The 18,611-nt window shown below is 44.5% G+C and overlaps 1 protein-coding gene across 2 annotated transcripts in view; it reads left to right on the forward strand.

The window, feature by feature from the left end:
* The window catches only part of mcm3ap (minichromosome maintenance complex component 3 associated protein), a 111,161-nt gene that overhangs the window by 41,540 nt on the left and 51,010 nt on the right, over positions 1-18,611 (forward strand). Inside the window, exons 10-17 of one of the 2 annotated variants that reach the window (XM_067988134.1) lie at positions 3,828-3,988; positions 7,481-7,716; positions 8,609-8,662; positions 10,385-10,620; positions 11,972-12,084; positions 13,355-13,486; positions 13,673-13,786; positions 16,492-16,644. In XM_067988134.1, the coding sequence (XP_067844235.1) occupies positions 3,828-3,988; positions 7,481-7,716; positions 8,609-8,662; positions 10,385-10,620; positions 11,972-12,084; positions 13,355-13,486; positions 13,673-13,786; positions 16,492-16,644 (1,199 nt within the window). The remainder of the gene's footprint in view (positions 1-3,827; positions 3,989-7,480; positions 7,717-8,608; positions 8,663-10,384; positions 10,621-11,971; positions 12,085-13,354; positions 13,487-13,672; positions 13,787-16,491; positions 16,645-18,611) is intronic. The other variant, XM_067988135.1, reaches the window with a different exon arrangement.

Here is an 18,611-nt window from a genome sequence, read left to right on the forward strand (position 1 = left end):
ACCTTCTTTGTACTGCCTCGAGAGCAAGTATGTCTTTTCTTAAGTATGGAGACCAAAACTGTATGCAGTATTCCAGGTGCGGTCTCACCAATACCTTATATAACTGCAGCAATACCTCCCTGTTTTTATATTCTATCCCCCTAGCAATAAAAGCCAACATTCCGTTGGCTTTCTTGATCACCTGCTGCACCTGCATACCAACTTTTTGATTTTCTTGCACTAGGACCCCCAGATCCCTTTGTACTGCAGTACTTTCCAGTCTCTCGCCATTAAGAAAATAACTTGCTCTCTGATTTTTCCTGCCAAAGTGCATAACCTCACATTTTCCAATATTATATTGCATCTGCCAAATCTCCGCCCACTCACCCAGCCTGTCTATATCCCCTTGCAGGTTTTTTATGTCCTCCTCACTCTCTACTTTCCCTCCCATCTTTGTATCATCTGCAAATTTTGATATGTTGCACTCGGTCCCCTCCTCCAAATCGTTAATATAGATTGTAAAGAGTTGGGGACCCAGCACCGACCCCTGTGGAACACCACTGGTTACTGGTTGCCAGTCCGAAAATGAACCATTTATCCCAACTCTCTGCTTCCTGTTTGATAACCAATCCTCCACCCATGCCAGAATATTACCCCCAATCCCGTGATTTTTTATCTTAAGTAATAATCTTTCATGTGGCACCTTGTCGAATGCCTTCTGGAAGTCTAAATACACTACGTCCACTGGTTCCCCTTTATCCACCCTATACGTTATATCCTCGAAGAACTCAAGCAAATTTGTCAGACATGACTTCCCCTTCATGAAGCCATGCTGACTTTGTCCTATTAAATTATGCTTATCTAAATGTTCCGTTACTGTCTCCTTAATAATAGACTCCAAAATTTTACCCACCACAGATGTTAAGCTAACTGGCCTATAATTTCCAGCCTTCTGCCTACTACCCTTTTTAAATAACGGTGTTACATTAGCAGTTTTCCAATCTGCCGGGACCTCTCCTGAGTCCAGGGAATTTTGGAAAACTATCACCAAAGCATCCACAATCCCTACTGCCACTTCCCTCAAGACCCTAGGATGGAAGCCATCAGGTCCAGGGGATTTATCCGCCTTGAGTCCCATTATTTTACTGAGTACCATCTCCTGAGTGATTTTAATCGTATTTAGCTCCTCCCCCCCGAGAGTCCCCTGTTTGTCCAGTGTTGGGATATTCTTAGTGTCCTCTACTGTAAAGACTGAAACAAAATATTTGTTCAGCATTTTTGCCATCTCCATGTTTCCCACCATTAATTTCCCGGTCTCATCCTCTAAGGGACCTATGTTTGCCTTAGCCACCCTTTTTCTTTTTATATAACTATAGAAACTCTTGCTATCTGTTTTTATATTTTTTGCTAATTTCTTTTCATAATCTAACTTCCCTTTCTTAATCAATCCTTTAGTTACTTTTTGCTGTCTTTTGAAGAATTCCCAATCTTCTATCCTCCCACTAAGTTTGGCTACCTTATATGTCCTTGTTTTTAGTCGGATACTATCCTTGATTTCTTTACTTAGCCACGGGTGGCTGTCATTTCTTTTACACCCTTTTTTCCTCAGTGGAATATATTTATTTTGAAAGTTGTAAAATAACTCCCTAAATGAACACCACTGCTCATGTACCGTCTTACCCTTTAATCTATTTTCCCAGTCCACTTTAATCAATTCCGCTCTCATACCATCATAGTCTCCTTTATTCAAGCTCAGTACGCTTGTTTGAGAATCAACCTTCTCACCCTCTAATTGGATATGGAATTCAACCATGTTGTGGTCGCTCGTTCCAAGGGGATCCTTAACTAGGACATTATTAATTAATCCTGACTCATTACACAGGACCAGGTCCAAGGTTGCCTGCCCCCTTGTAGGATCAGTTACATACTGCTCAAGAAATCCATCCCTGATGCACTCAATGAACTCGTCCTCAAGGCTGCTCTGCCCAATTTGATTTGTCCAGTTAATATGATAATTAAAATCCCCCATAATTATGGCTGTTCCCTTATTACATGCCCCGACTATCTCCTGATTAATACTTCTTCCAGCAGAGTTGCAACTATTAGGAGGCCTATATACTACGCCCACTAATGTTTTTTTTCCCTTATTATTCCTTATCTCCACCCAAACTGTTTCATTATCTTGATGCTTTGTCCCAATATCATTTCTCTGTATTACAGTGATTCCTTCCTTTATTAACATAGCCACCCCACCTCCCCTTCCTTCCTGCCTGTCCTTCCTGATTGTTAAATACCCTGGCATATTTAATTCCCAGTCGTTTTCTCCTCTCTCCTCAAGGTGCTGACTCATATTTGGGTTCTATAGGTGCCAGCATCTCTGATACTGCTGCCAGTTGTTTGTGTGGGCCTAAATGGTGATTGTTGCCAGGCTCAAGGGCCTCATCTTTGAGCCCGCTTGTATCCTCACCCAACATCCACGCACTTTCCAGCCGGTTAATGATCAGGAGCAGGAACTCTGTTTGATTCTGCCCCTTCCCTAACCCAAAGGAGCTCTGAGGAGAATTGTGGTGCCTCCTATCACTGCCCTTGGCACAGATTGGCTAACTAGGCACAGATTTCCAGCCTTTCCTGTGCTGCATGATTCAGCAACTGTCTGGCTTAAAGAGCTGAACCATCGGCGCAAGCTAGAATGATTACCTTTCTGAATGTTCTGCTGTCTTTTGGTGAACTTCACCAATTGATATAACAAATTGAATGCCTCCCACCAGTTCAGCAATAATCCTTCATGCTTTTCTGCAAGATTTTTCCTGTTGTTAAAGTGAAAATGCTCTTTCTTTCTGCTATTCCGCAATAAACACTGCAGCCCTCTGCACTGAGGCCATCTCCTGCTACGTTAACACAGTGTATCATACACAGTGTGGTAAATCCCTGAAGAATAATGCCGTTACGTTTTTTTCTGTTCTGTTCTTGAATTTTCAACGAGAACACATATGGGTTAGGATTCTGTCTATCTCTTGAGACCTAAATTCTAGTCCAGAATGATGAGATAAAACTGCTTCCCTCTGCTGGTTGTATAGTTCCTAAGAGAATGGGGATTGAGGCAGCCTCAACCTGGTTCCTAACTAGTATCAGTCCATTCATAAAACTGCTCATCTGCAGATTGTAAATCCTCCTCGAGCGATAAAGATGGCCAGAGCTGAAATAGAAAAGTTCACTCTAATACAGAAGGTGGTATTCTCCCTAGGATTAGATAAAAACATATTATTGAGGTACAGTAAATAGAGTCTTACGGTGCACTCGTACTACAAGTTAGTGTGAAGCATTTTAAGCTTTGCACAAGCTCTAAATTTATGTAGTGTCGATTGAATGTCATGGTCCAAACTGACTGAGTCTCATTCCACTTCACTCCAGTGTTGTTAGGTCCCGACTCTGGATTCAGGCTGCATTTCCATTCTCCCTGCAGCGCTCCACACTGACGCTACAGCTGTAATGGGATGCTCCTTTTATCTCTGTGTGGTCTTGCTGATTTGTGAGTGCTTGATGCTAATACCAAGTGCCAAAGGTGGGAAAGTATTCCGTTCCCCGGCATTGACATCCGCCAACTTAGTATGTACAAGGCCAAGCTGAAGAATGTAGAATCAGTGAACAAGTAGCATGAAGAAGGTATATATAGAGCCCGGTGAATTCTGCAGCCGATTTCACTTGTTGGCCAACTTTTGACAAACCACTAGGTCCTTATCCCCTCTCTGATCTCCTGCTGTGCATTGCTGAACTACCTGGGTCAGATAGGTACAAGTTACTAGGATAGCATTGTTCCAGATATACAAAGTTTTGTTGGTTTGTTTCAGGTACGTCGAGAGGCTCTGAAGACTTTGAATTTTGCTCTCACAGTGAGTTCTCAGCGATCCACAATGTTCCCAATGGAGACTCTTGTTAGAATGTTGCTGTTTAAAGATTTGGAGGAGGCAACAGAATTTGCCAAGTGCTATGGGCTGAGTTTGAGTGATTGGTAAGTGTAAGAAGGAGCTAGGATGTTTAAACTGTTTTTAACCACCTTCTTTACTAGCTAATCTTCTCGAGGCATGTTCTGCAACTGGAGCAGGTGCAACACGTGCCCCATTGATGCCTCCTGCACTTTCCCTAATCTCTTATATTGCTGCTGACAGTGTGATATCCTTTATATTGGGGAAGTCAAACAGAGATTGGATGACTGCTGAATGTCAGAATGATCCTTGATTCCCCCATGGCCCATCACTTCAACTCCCTCAGACCTTTCCACCTTTGACATCCTACATTGCTCCAGCTAAGCTCGACACAAACTTCAAGAGTTGCTTCTCTTCCTACTGGGCATTCATTAGCCCTCTGGTCTGAAAATTGAATTCAATAGCTTTAGGCCTCAGCTGTTGCCCCTATTTTCCTCCTGGACTCTCCCAGTACCTTGGGCCCTTCTTCCATTTTGTGCCATGTCTACTTGCTCCTTTGTTTTTCAATACTTGGATGGCGACTTCCCCACTTTTAGAGTTGACCCTCATATTATGCAGAGATGTCCAAGCTCTTTCTCATTGGGTGTACTGTGGAACCCCAGGAACTGTGTAGAAAGTTTACATCATTGTTCCCTCTAGATTGAATTTATCTCGATCTGTGAATATTGACATATCATACCACTACAAACTGTCATCTTAAACCCTTCTTCCCTGCCCCCTCCACTCTTACTTCCGACGAGTGCGAGGAGCTCATGGACTACTTTGTCACTGAGATTGAGACCACCCGTTCAGCTGCCTCTGCCATTTCCCTCCCTTCCTCTAGCCCTGAACTCTCATCTTTCTCTAGTTTCTTTCCTCTCTCCCCTCATGCCCTCTCTGAGCTCATGTTTTCCATGAGACCCACCTCCTGCTCCCTCGACCCTATTCCTACCAAACTATTGACCATCCAACTTCCCTTCCTGGCCGCCACGTTAGCTGTTAACGGTTCCCTCTCCTCAGGTACTGTCCTCCTCCCCTTCAAATCTGCCGTCATCTGCAACGGCTTCTCTTCCCGTTCCCACACCGTTACCTCTGGAGTCCTCCAAGGATCTATCCTTGACCCCCTCCTATTTCTCATCTATATGCTGCCCCTCAGCAACATCATCGGAAAACACGACGTCAGATTCCACGTGTACACTGACGACACCCAGCGCCGTACCACGTTAAAGGCGCTATATAAATGAAAGTTCTTGTTCTGGTTTAGAATTTATCCATCTCCCCACCAGCCTCCACATTCAGTGCTGGGACAACTCTTTCCAAACCTCCAGGCTCACATGTGGTAGCCCACCGACTCCCACAGCTACCTTGATTATACTTTCCCCCCCCACCCCACTTCCTGTAAGGACTCTCGTCCCTTCTCCCAGTTTCTCTGCCTCTGTTCCGATGATACCACCTTCCACACCTGTGCTTCCGATATGTCTTTTTCCTCAACTGAGGATTCCCCTCCACTGTAGTTAACAGGACCGTCGACCGTGTCCATCCTATTTCCCACACGTCTGCCCTCACCCCTTCCCTTCCCTCACAGAACCATGATAGGGTCCCCCTTATCCTCACCTTCCACCCCATCAGTCTCCACATTCAACGTATCATCCTCCGCCATTTCCGCCACCTCCAGCGCGATCGCACCACCAAACACATCTTCCCCTCCCCTCCCCTTTCAGCATTCCGAAGGGACCGTTCCCTCCGCGACACCCTGGTCCACTCTTCCATCACCCCCAACACCCGCTCTCCTCCCCACGGCACCTTCCTGTGCGAGCGCAGGAGATGCAACATCTGCCCCTTCACTTCCTCCCTTCCCACCATCCAGGGCCGTAAACACTCCTTCCAGGTGAAACAGTGATTTACTTGGACTTCTTTCAATTTACTATACTGTATTCACTGCTCACAATGCGGTCTCCTCTACATTGGGGAGATAAAACACAGACTGGGTGATCGCTTTGCTGAACATCTCCGCTCTGTCCACAAGTGTGACCCTGACCTGCCGGTCACTTGCCATTTGAATTCCCGTCCCACTCCCACTCTGACCTCGGCCTCTTACACTGTTCCAATGAAGCTCAACGTAAGCTCGAGGAACAGCACCTCATCTGTCATTTAGGCACTTTACAACCTTCCAGACTCAACATTGATTTCAATATCTTCAGATCAGAACCACTGCTCCCATTTTTTTTTCATTTAAAAAAAAAATATTTATTGGATTGCAGCTGCTGTTAATGGCTCTGCTGTTGCTATTTATAGCTACTCTAGACCGATCTTTTGTTTCTTAACCTGTCCCATTAATCCCTCCTTGTCTTGCACCACCATCCCTTTTGTCGTTTAATCCCTGCCCTCTATTCTATCACCGACCTCCCCTTTTGTTCTTTCTCCCTTCCCCTCCCTCTCCCCCTTTCCCTGGTTCTGTACTTGCTCAAAAACTTTAACTCTTTAACATCTTCCAGTTCTGACGAAAGGTCTTCAACCTGAAACGTTAACTCTGTTTCTTCCTCCACAGATGCTGCCTGACTTGCTGAGTCTTTCCAACATTTTCTGTTTTTATTTCAGATTTCCAGCATCCGCAGTATTTTGCTTTTGACAAGTAGGACTGAGTTGCCTGGTTTTCGAGGGCTGGATTATGGGGGATGTTTTCAGCATTTTAAAATGTATTAATATACTGTTAAGTGTAACTTGCCTGCTAGTGAAAGTCTGGAGTGGATTTGAAGTACTGCTCTCGACCTGTTCCAGACTTTCACTAACAGGCAAGTAATACTTAACGGTAGGTCAGAATGTCCACTAGTGTCCAAGAGATGGCCTGCGAGTCAAATGAGCCTCTTGAGCTGCTGTGACCGGGTTCTTGTCTTTACACTTCTGCACAAAACTGACTTCAGCTGGTTAGAAGTTCCTGGAACTGGAGGTCTTGAGAAAGCTGCTCCCAGAGCAAAATCAAACTCCAGCAGTCCTCTCCAATCCTTCAGGCCCAGGAATGTGAAAGAACTGAAGCTTCCACATATTTGAGCTGTGGAAGAGGGGGGGAAAGGAGGATTGGGGGTAGGGAGTGGGAGGAGAGGAAGGTCTCCGCTTTTTGTGTATGTGGAAGGTCTTGCTTTGTGTGCATGTGGATCTCACTTTTAGGGGTTTCACTTTTTGTATTTATGGAAGTCTCAGTTTTGTCAGTCTTGCTTTCTTTGTGCATTGAGGACTTGATTTCTGTGTGTTTGGCGTCTCACTTCGTGGGGCGTGGGGTCTCGCTTTTTGTGTGTGTGTGTGTGTCATACCTAACCCACTCACAGGGTTTGCCAGACGTATCTTTCCCCAGCTCCTGATTTAAGGGCCTGTGTCCTTTGTCGTTCCTCTCTTTCTCTGCCCCTGCGCCCAGCTGTAGGATGATGGTAACTTTTAATTGTATAAGGGGGGGTTCAACTTTATTCAAAGAATAAAGGTGACTCTGTGGATAATAAACAATCTACTCCTCTGAATTTTTAATTGATATATTTAATATGTTGCAGGTATGTTGAATTGAATCGCTTAACGTTAACAGATCCAGATTGTGCACTGTTGCCCAAGAAGTCCCAGTTTATTGATCAGAAGCGCACTGCACTGATCGGGGAGGTGGTGAATGGAGGACCTCTACCACTGTTTACACTGCATGTCCCCGTTTTGAGCTTTGACAGTCAAGGGCGATACGTCGGAGAGAGCCGTGAGCCAAGTAGCACCAGCCAGAAACTGACCCCGAGTATGGAAGGTGTGTACAAACCTGTGTAGGGAGGTCATCTCTATTTCTTTTGGCTACATAAGATTAATTTCCTCTGATCAAGTGAAGGTGTTTGATGAGTGAAGTTAACTCTGGTGTTAAAACCCAAGTTCTTGCTACCTAGCAATGGGCAACTTTTGTCACCACTGACATTTTTTTAAACATGACATTCAGCAATTCAAGCAAACTGCTTTCTTGCAGACCATAAATTGTGAAACGAGCTGTAGAGAATCAGCATCAAACTGTCCAAACCCTCGTTTATTGACGGGCAGACCCATTTTGTTCTGCTCATGAGGGCTAGGTGAAAAATGTTATCAAAAGTTGTTTGCAGAAACCTTTGTTTAGGGATCATGGAGTAGAAAGATTCACCGCCGCCAGTGTTCTCTCGATAGAATTTTGTGCTCGTCAAGACGATGGATATTAGTGATGGGGAATGGAACACTTTCCAATTCCGGCACCCAGCGTTGCTGTCAAGCACTCCAAGGTCAGTTGCAGCATAGGTTAGATACAGAGTAAAGCTTCACGTACTCTACCCAACCTCAGTGTGCCTCCTGCTGCAGCAAAGTGACATTTTTCTATTTCTTATACCTGTCGTCCTCTGACTTCTGTGAATGAGATTGCCAGTTCAGGATGTTTTTTGTGCTGTGGGCCCACTTCTGCTTGGAACTGAATTGAGATTTCTAAAATCATTTCATGCAGGACTCTTTCAGCCAGAAGGCAGAGGAGATTTTCATTTCATCAATCTGGGCCGAACCCAAGACCCCAGAGGTGAAAGGACAGTAGTTTAACCTACTGCACCACTTGCTTGTTTGGTAGTAAATATGAGATAATCCTGCTGTCAAGCAACGTGTGATTACATTGAGTGTGTTTTGTTTTGACATAGGTGGTCATGAGGCAGCAGGAAAGGTTGAAACTGATCCTACTACGTCATGGACCAGTAAGTAAAGAGTTTCTCTTGATCAAATCTGTATGGCAATAATACAAAGGAATATACATGCTCTTGTGTAATATTTTGGTGTGAAATTTTTATGTTCATCAAGGTGAGGAATGCAATACTTTGTGCCAATCCCAGATCAGGTACAACATGATTAGGTGCAGAGTAAAACCCTTCCATCCAGCAAGCACGTCATCTGTCTGGCCTGAATCTGAGCCCAGGTCCCCGAGGTGACAGGCCAGTGTATAATGCACTGAAACGTTATTATTTTGATCTGATAGATTAAGGCACGAGTGATTTGGTGCTGCTGTGTTCCCTCAGCCAAGTTGTAAGCATCTCATCTCTGTTATCTGTGCTACCCAGATATGATGAATTTGTATGTGGGGGTTTGAACGAAAAAGGAGGCATATTAGGTGTGGTTGTCCTCATTCTTTGGTTGTAAATTGTAAACAATTTTACAACACCAAGTTATAGTCCAGCAATTTTATTTTAAATTCACAAGCTTTCGGAGATTTTCTCCTTCCTCAGGCAAATGTTTCCTGAGGAAGGAGAAAATCTCCGAAAGCTTGTGAATTTAAAATAAAATTGCTGGACTATAACTTGGTGTTGTAAAATTGTTTACAATTGTCAACCCCAGTCCATCACCGGCATCTCCACATCTTTGGTTGTAGGTTAAATTCTACATGCAAAGAACTCTCCTTTATTGCCTTTATTGTTTTTTCTCTGTGATTTTAGCTTATCCTTGTAGTCTGTGTATCATTGGGCACAAGTTGATCCACCTGGCCTCCATATCCAATGTACACATATAAAATGTAATAACCATGAGTCCTTTCAGATGCCAGGTGCTTGTTTATTTCTCTTTTGAAACCCCAGAACATTTCTTTAAACTTGGCCTTGCCTGCTAGCCTTCTTTGGCAAAGCACTGAAGTCTGATTCGGAATGAAACCCTGTGTGGATAAGCCCCACTGCTCGCAAGGATACTGCAATGATGGGAATGTGAAGAGGGTCTGTGCCCTTTTGTTACCCCATCTGGATAATGACCTATTCAGATGCACCTGGCATCTGAAAGGACTCATGGTTATTACATTTTATATGTGTACATTGGATATGGAGGATCAACTTTGTCATGTCAATAGCTTTATGTTCACAGAATCATACAGCACAGAAGGAGGCCATTCGGCCCATTGTGCCTGTACTGGCTCTTTGAAGGAGCTATCCAATTAGTCCCACTCCTCTGCTCTTTCCCCATATTGTTGGAACCAATATGTTAATTGTGTTTTTCCAATAAGCTTCAATATTGTGTCAATATGTTTCTTGTGTGACACTCTGAATTCATCATCTTAAATTGCTCCCATTACTACTACCACTGATGTGATGCAGCTTAAAGTGCTTTCTTCAAACTCAACCCAGGTTTGGAAATTTCAGACAAGCATTATGCTTTACTGAATTTCTGGTGAAAAAAACCTACAGTCTAAGCTGCAATCCTAGTGGTAACGCTAGAACTCCATTCAGAGAATGGGGGAAGATTGTGCTGAAAGTAGATAATGCAGCAACAGAGCTGTAATGAATGGAAGTAACGTCTTCTGTGGGTGGACATTGCCAGCTGATTCAAATGTAAATTTCTATTGTTTTGTAATCTTGGCTCATTCACTGCTGATAGAAATGGGCAATTGTAGTTTTTGTCAGTTTTTTTGTTTGTTTACTATTTTATCTGTTTGTTCGTAGCTGTACTGCTGGAGGACCGAATATCAGCTCAAGAAATGCCTCCTGTCGAACAGCCATCTCAGCCACTGCCTCTGCCACTGCCTATACCCATGCCTATACCCATGCCCATGCCTATGCCTCTGCCACTGCCTCTGCCGTTGCTTCAGGTTCCTGCTCCTCCGACAGCTCTGCTACCTGTTGCCCCTCAGGTGCCCAGTGCACCTCCACCAAAGCCTCAGCCGGTCTACTCTGAAAAGGTACAACCTGGACACATCAGAAGTGCCAGTGCTAACATAACATTATCCCGAGTTTACTTCACCATCACTGCTCCTTTTGTTACTTGTCTAATTTTCTAATGGACACCAGATTTCCACTGTGCTAAACTTCAAGGGATTAATCAAGTTCAGAGGTTCAATTGACAACCACTCAAACTTTGCTGTTTAGGATTTGTTTCATCATGGACTAGAGATCACTGTTACAACTCACTTGAGAGGTGTCCGGTACTAATGACTAATATATATGTGCTTGTGACTGTGAAATGATTTTATGTATGTGTACAGAACAGTGAATTTATTTTTTGTCCATTGTTTCTTACTTTTAGCAGTGTGCTTTTCCATTGCTATTGGAGTGTGCAACGGAAGTTACTATAATATTTGGTAATCAGTCCCTTTCCTACAGAAAGTTGTGTAGCATCCTTAGGGTAACCCTAAGTGCTTCATGGCCGTGAATGTGTAGTTACTGTTGTTATGTAGACAAACATGACAGTCGAGTTGCACACAGCATGGTATCGCAAACAAGTGTGATGAATGCGCACTTAATCTGTTTTGTTTGGGATTAGCTGAGGGAGGAAAGTTGGCTGGGATACTGGGAGAGCCACCTAACCTTCAAATAGTGCCATGGGATCTTTTAAATCAACTGAGCAGGCAGACACAGCCTCAGTTTAATGTCCTCTGCAAGGCAGCACATCTAACAATGCAGCTCTTCCTCATGACTGCACTAAAGTGTCAGCCTACATATGCTCGAATCCTGGGGTGGAGTTTGAGCCACAACTTTCTGACTCAGAGGTGAGGGGCTGCCACTGAGCCAACCTGACACTACAATTTGTACATACCAAAAGTCATGAAGTGTGATTTATGTACCAGGTTTTAGCCCTTGTACTTTGAGCGTTCATACCAACAATTATTGGGAATGTCACTGTATATCTCCTATAGTGAGTGTCTGTGTTTGGTCCTGTCTGTGGGTTTGATTTAGGATTGTAAATTGTAGTGTGGAGAGAGGGAGAAAAATTGGGAATTTTTTTTTTTGAATAAAAGCAATCCAGTACTATAAAACTCTGCAGTGGAACAGTTCAGTATCATAATTAGGTGGAGTAGTGGATAAGATGCTCTCTTTATATTGCTGTTGTAAGGAGTAGGAGAACCAAAAGAAATTGAGGGACAAAAAAAGTCTTAAATAGAGAGGAGATACCAATTTTAAAAAGAGGGAAAAGGAGTAATGGATGAAGAGCTCCAAATCCCGCTGCCTTGTGTGTTTTGGATGTTAGTGGCCAGATGACTGTGACTGTCTCTGTCTCTGTCCTTCATTTCAGTATTGCTTCCACTCTTTCAGGTGATAGTTGAAGTGGTCAAAGACTTGGTCAAAGATATGGTAAGAGAAGTTCTCCGTGTGGAGTGCGAGGAGCTGGCGAAAGCAGGGGCGGCTTATGCTGCTGAAGCCATCAGGTACAAAGCTATTTCAGGACAAGGAGTTGTCACTGGGGAGGGATTTTAGGTAGTTAAGATATTCGGGTCTTCCAAAAACGATGGGAAAAACTGGTGAGGAGCGCCCGAGGGTTTCAACATCAGGATAATATTTTTAGATTGATGTGAAAATGCCATGAACTAAAATGGTTTAAATGTTTGGTCAGCTTTGAGGCGTAGAACATTCAGTCAGCAATGTGTAATGCCTTGAAGTGGAAAGAAATAAGTTGTCAGTTCCCCACTTGGAACATGCTGTTGTAGATAGACACCAGACAGTGGGGAGACGGTCACATCGGAGGGAGTAGGCTCTTTTGACTGTTACATGTATGCTACGTGCTTGCTTACACCTGGCATTGAGGGAGGTTGAGAGTCAGTTCACCTCTCCCGCACTCTTCCGACATCACATCTCCCTAGACTGGGACGAGGAAAGAAAATGGGAGAAATTATAGGAAGGATTTCATAACCGTACTCCAATCTCGAAGCTGGCCAACTTTAATGTCTGAAACTGAATTCTATTCCCATTTCTTACGCTAGCGTCAGATTTTTTTCCTGGCTTTATAGGTCCTGCATGAAATAGTTTGTCTTAAATCCAGTTGCTAGTGCAGACCTGCCTCTAATTGGCACTCTCATCAGAGAGGCCATCGGACGGCTGGTGTGGGAGAAATGGATAATTGTTGGGGTCCTCGTCTAAGGTTGGTGCACAGTAGAGGGATCTTTGCTCTGCACCTAATCATTTTATATCAGACTTCGGAATGCTTGGTGTTAACACAGATGTGTGAAACGGTAAGTGTTCCATTCTCCAGCATTAACATAGAATCATAGAAGTTTACAACATGGAAACAGGCCCTTCGGCCCAACATGTCCATGTCGCCCAGTTTATACCACTAAGCTAGTCCCAATTGCCTGCACTTGGCCCATATCCCTCTATACCCATCTTACCCATGTAACTGTCCAAATGCTTTTTAAAAGACAAAATTGTACCCGCCTCTACTACTGCCTCTGGCAGCTCGTTCCAGACACTCACCACCCTTTGAGTGAAAAAATTGCCCCTCTGGACCCTTTTGTATCTCTCCCCTCTCACCTTAAATCTATGCCCCCTCATTATAGACTCCCCTACCTTTGGGAAAAGATTTTGACTATCTACCTTGACCTAACATCACTCACCTTGAGCACAAAAAAGTTGTTCGAACAAGATTGGCTTCTAAATGCCCACTGAACTTTCCCACGGTGATGTCATCTTGTATTTTGCTAGTTTGTCAAACATGTCTACTGAGGAGCTGATTGCAGAAATCACCACAGAGATACTGAAGCAAACTTCGTCTGAGGAAATTCAGGCAGAGAGACAGAGGATCGCAGACGAAAAGCGCAGGATTGAACAGGCGAGGTAGGTACTGAGACCTTCAGTTGTCTGCAATTCATGTTGAAGTGTGAAGTAGGCAGACATCCATCGACATTAGTATCTGTGATCTGATTTTCAGAATGTTCAGTTTTACAATCTAGGACGAAAAACGTCAGAAACCTGTAAAGCGTATAAAAGTGATTTGTGATGAATATTTTCTGCATGTTGCAGACTGAAGCAGGAACGGGAGTTGTGGAAGAGCCGCTACAGTCAGGCATTATGCGATGAACTTACAGACCAAGTTGTGGATTACTCTGTAAGAGAATATGCCACTCGGGAACTAAGGTAATGAATAACACAGCAGCTTTGTGGAGACCAGGGAAAGATAGAATGGTGCCCTGATTGTACGGACCAGGCTGCATAGGACCTTAGTAGAGGGAGTAGTGGGGTCGGCGGGGGGTGGGTGGTGGTGCTCATAGAGTTAGCCAGATTGGCAGAACCACTTTGCCTTGTAGATGTAGAAGTGATACCATGAAGTGGGAAGAGGCTAGCTCCGACAGTGTAAGTTGTATTGTGCATTTGAACAATGTCCTTTCATCTCCCAACAACTTTCAAATTAATTTCAAACAAATGGGGACCTCTGGGACCTGCATGCCATTCCAGCCTATACTGAAGGGACGAAAGTGCCTTTTCTTTGCTGGCTCTCAGTGTCCCATGTGAAATGAGTTTGGTCAGTCTCAACCCAGTTCTTTGTAGGTGCGGCTCCGTACCACAAAACCGGCCATCAGTTGGCACTAAATTACTGACCACAATGGTGGCAGGTGTGCAGAGTAGAAATGCCACGCTTAATCTCATATTTGCTGTGCTAGTTGTATGGAGTTTTGTCATTTTGCAACGTGAAGAGGTTTGGCTGTCTTAATACATTAACCAATTGGATAAAAATCACAATGTAGACAACTCATTCCCCCGCCCCTGGCCGCCACCCAGTTGAAATTGTTCAGCCCTATAATGACCAGATCTCTTGTGTCCGGCTTCCAGTGAGTTATGCAGCGTGTAGTCTGTACTGGTTGTTGGTTTGTCCTCGTACTCTACCACAGAATGAAAGAACACAAGTTCACATCCTCACCTCCACATACTGGAGTTCCTAATTTCATGAGGGGCAGAATCTGCGGGAAGATACACCAAGCAGTAGACCTTGTCTGTATGATCCTAAGATCTTCCTGAAGTTCGCTTGGATGTGTGAGGATTTAATTCAAATTAAATCTGTGACATTTTACTTCTTTAGTAACCACTGTCGTCTTGCTGAGAGTTGCCAGCATGGTCTTGTCGCTTTCCAAGAGTTAAATTTGGTTGCTGTTTAAAATACTATAATGGTCAAAACTCACCTGCTGCCCAGATTACTGTTAGATCCTGGGGTGCACTGCACGGCTCATGCACAGGGCTCTAACTAACAGCCTGGCTAAGACATTGGGATACCAATTTTTAAATTTACTAAACAATGGCAAAGGCCCATAGTGCAGGACACAACCAAGGCTGCAAGGTGAAGTAAATTGGTGTTAAAATGACAATCAGTGACCAGTTCTAGAATAATTCTGACAGAGTCCTGAAAGCAGGTCAAAGTCCTGCCTTCTTTGCTTCTGCTTAGTGTGAGGAGACTTAGAAACAAGTCGATAAAGCTGTTAAAAAAAAAACGGGATCTTTTGGCTTTATAAATAGAGGCATAGAGTACAAAAGCAAGGAAGTTATACTAAACCTTAATAAAACACTGGTTATGCCTCAGCTGGAGTATTGTGTTCAATTCTGAGCACCACACTTTAGAAAGGATGTAAGGGCCTTAGAGAGGGTACAGAGGAGATTTACTAGAATGGGACCAGGGATGAGGGTCTTCAGTTATGTGGAGAGACTGGAGAAGCTGGGATTGTTCTCCTCAGAGCAGAGAAGGTTAAGGAGAGATTTAATAGAGGTGTTCAAAATCATGATGGGTTTTGATAGAGTAAATAGGGAGAAACTGTTTCCACTGGTGGGAGGGTCAGTGACCAGAGGACACAGATTTGAGATAATTAGCAAAAATGCCAGGGGGAGATGAGATTTTTTTTACTCTGAGTTGTGATCTGGATTGCATTGTCTGAAAGAGCAGTGGAAGCAGATTCAATAGTAACTTTCAAAAGGGAATTGGATAAGTACTTGAAAAGGAAACATTTGCAGGGCTAATGGGAAAGAGCAGAGTAATGGGACTAATTGGATAGCTCTTTCAAAGAGCTGGCACAGGCATGATGGCCCGAACGGCCTCATCGTGTGCTGTATCATTCTATGAAACTGGGAAAAAATAAGTGATCAAAAAATAATACTTGGAGACTGGAAAACACTGCCGCTCCATGACCACTGCAAAAAGACTGTATGTGTAGCCACCCTCTAAGCAAATGTGTTCTCAATGCGATCACTGATCCCATTGCCACTTTAGTGGGTCGATTCTACATGCTGACAGTTCCCTTCACTCCAAGTCATTTCATTGTGTGAACAGGATCCCTGATGCCCTGAATCACAAATATTTCTGCTCCACACGCTGTGGGGGATCAGCAGGGCTGTCCAAGACGGCCTGTGGTCCATTACCTGGCTCATGAGGCCACTGCTGGTTTCTTTCATCTTTGTACACTTGTGTGCTATAGTGATTTAGACTTCTCAGTTTTGGCTTTTAAACTTCTGGGGCCTGGAAGACTGTAAAAAGCTGTTCACTAAATGGTGGATTTAGACCAATCAAGATGCAGCTTTTATGCACTGATCAGCAATCTGCCTTTCTAAGTCTCCAAACCCTAGATGCTTTAAAGGACTCGGGCTGCAGTTTTCAAACTTCAGGAGCCTTGTGAGGCCTTGTACTCTGGGTAAGTGAGTAACGTGGATAGCCCTAACTTGCAGAACTACCTTCAATCTCTTGTGATTGGTAAAAGGTATTCATTGCTAATTGCACATGGCATATAACCATGTCTTCCTAAATTCTATGTTAATGCCCCAAGGAGGTACTTGTACTCAGCCCTTCACTTTGTCCCTGGTAGGCTTGCGGTGGAGGAGGACAGGCGAGCACGAATCAATCGCTGCTCCGCAGAGCTCTGCAGCTACCTCATCAAAGAAACGCTGGAAAGTGAGATCTTCCAGGCAGTGAAGGAGACACTGCAGGAAGTTCACTGTTTCTGCAAATACTTAAAGAAGTAAGTGAACAAAAAAATCTCCCATCCATAGAATTGTTAACTGCAGTGGAATGAAGTGGAGCTGCATTTCAGGTCCCAGCAAACAGTGTTTAAACATAAAGTTTCTTCCAAATCTTTTTTTATAACGACGTCGCAAAAGGCAGAGGCAGTTAAAAGTAGTGAGCATCACCATGAATCAGTAAACAATGCTCTGCTCTGGTATGCTTAGTGGTGAGATACAGCGTCAGGATATTGTCGTGGGAGTTCTGAATTGCATCTAACCTGTGGCTTGTGTGATCTCCAACTGTTTGGAGCTGTAAATGGGTACTAAGAAAAAGAAAGAAACTTGCATTTATTTAGCACGTCTCCAATGTCCTGGAGAGGTGTAATCGGACAAAAATGGACGCTGAGGCAACGATGGAGATGATTAGTAGATGTGACCAAGAGCTTGGTCAAAGAGGTGGGTTTTAGAGAGGGCCGTAAAGGAGGAGAGGGAGGTGGTGAGATTTAGGGAGAGAATTCCAGAGCTTAGGGCCTGGGCAGCTGAAGGCACGGCGGCCAATAGTGGAGCGATGAAAATCGGAGATGAGCAAGAGGCCGGAATTGGAGGAGCGTAGAGATCTCGGAGGGTTGTAGGGCTGGAGGAGGTTACAGAGATAGGGAGGGGGCGAGGCCATGAAGGGATTTGAGAACAAGGATGAGAATTTTAAAATCGGGTCGTTCCCGGACCGGGAGCCAGTGTAGATCAGCGAGCACAGGGGTGACGGGTGAACGAGGCTTGGTGCGAGTTAGGATACGGGCAGCGGAGTTTTGGATGGGCTCAAGTTTACTGAGTGTGCAAGGTGGGAGGCCGGCCAGGAAAACATTGGAATAGTCGAGTCTAGAGGTAACGACAAAAGTGTGGATGAGAGGATGAGCTGAGGCAGGAGCAGAGGCGGGCGATGTTACAGAGGTGGAAGTAGGCAGTCTTGGTGATGGAGTGGATATGGGGTCGGAAGCTCAGCTCAGGGTCAAATAGGACGCCAAGATTGCGAACGGTCTGGTTCAGCCTCAGACAACGGCCAGGGAGAGGGATGGAGTCGGTAGCTAGCGAACGGAGTTCATGGTGAGGACCGAAGACACTGGCTTTGGTCTTCCCAATATTTAATTGGAGGAAGTTTCTGCTCATCCAATACTGGATGTTGGACAAGCAGTGTGACAAATCAGAGGTGGTGGTGAGGTGGAGCTGGGTGTTGTCAGCGTACATGTGGAACCTGACGTGACGTCGCCATGGGACAGCATATAGATGAAGAAGAGTGGGGAGCCAAGGATAGATCCTTGGGGGACTCCAGAGGTAGAGAAGCCATTGCTTGAAATTTTCTGGCTACGGTTGGGTGAGTAAGAGTGGCACCAAGTGAGAGAAGTGGAGGAGAGGCATTGGAGGGGGATATTGTGGTCAACTGTGTCAAAAGCTGCAGAGGGGATGAGGAGGGATGGTGCACCATGATCACAGTCATATAGGTTGCCTTTTGTGTCTCTTTCAAGCCATTTCAGTGCTGTGGCAGGGGTGGAAACCTTATTGGAGAGATTCAGACATGGAGTTCTGGGAAAGTTGGGCACAGATTTGGGAAGCGACAACACATTCAGGGTCTTTGGAGGGAGTTGTGCTTGACAGGGGAATAACCCAAATATCTCCATTCTGGCCGGGAATAGTGGTGTCGCTATCCAGCCACCTGAACCACTGGAACAGGCAGGCAGAGCCTCCGTTTCACATCTCATCCGAAAGACATAACCTGTGATAATGCAGCACTCCCTTGGTACTGCACTGGAGTGTCAGCTAAGATTAAACCTTCCGTTTCCTATGCTTGTATTCTTGCACTTAGAACACGAAAACGTCAAAGCTGCTGTGTGAAGTGAAAGTGAGGCATGGTGATGCCGATGGGAGAGCGGGCAGAGAGTGCCACTACACAGAATCTTTCAATTATGTATCCTTAAACTCTCAATTTTCA

Source organism: Heptranchias perlo, chromosome 7 (assembly GCF_035084215.1).
Source record: "Heptranchias perlo isolate sHepPer1 chromosome 7, sHepPer1.hap1, whole genome shotgun sequence".
NCBI lineage: Eukaryota > Metazoa > Chordata > Chondrichthyes > Hexanchiformes > Hexanchidae > Heptranchias > Heptranchias perlo.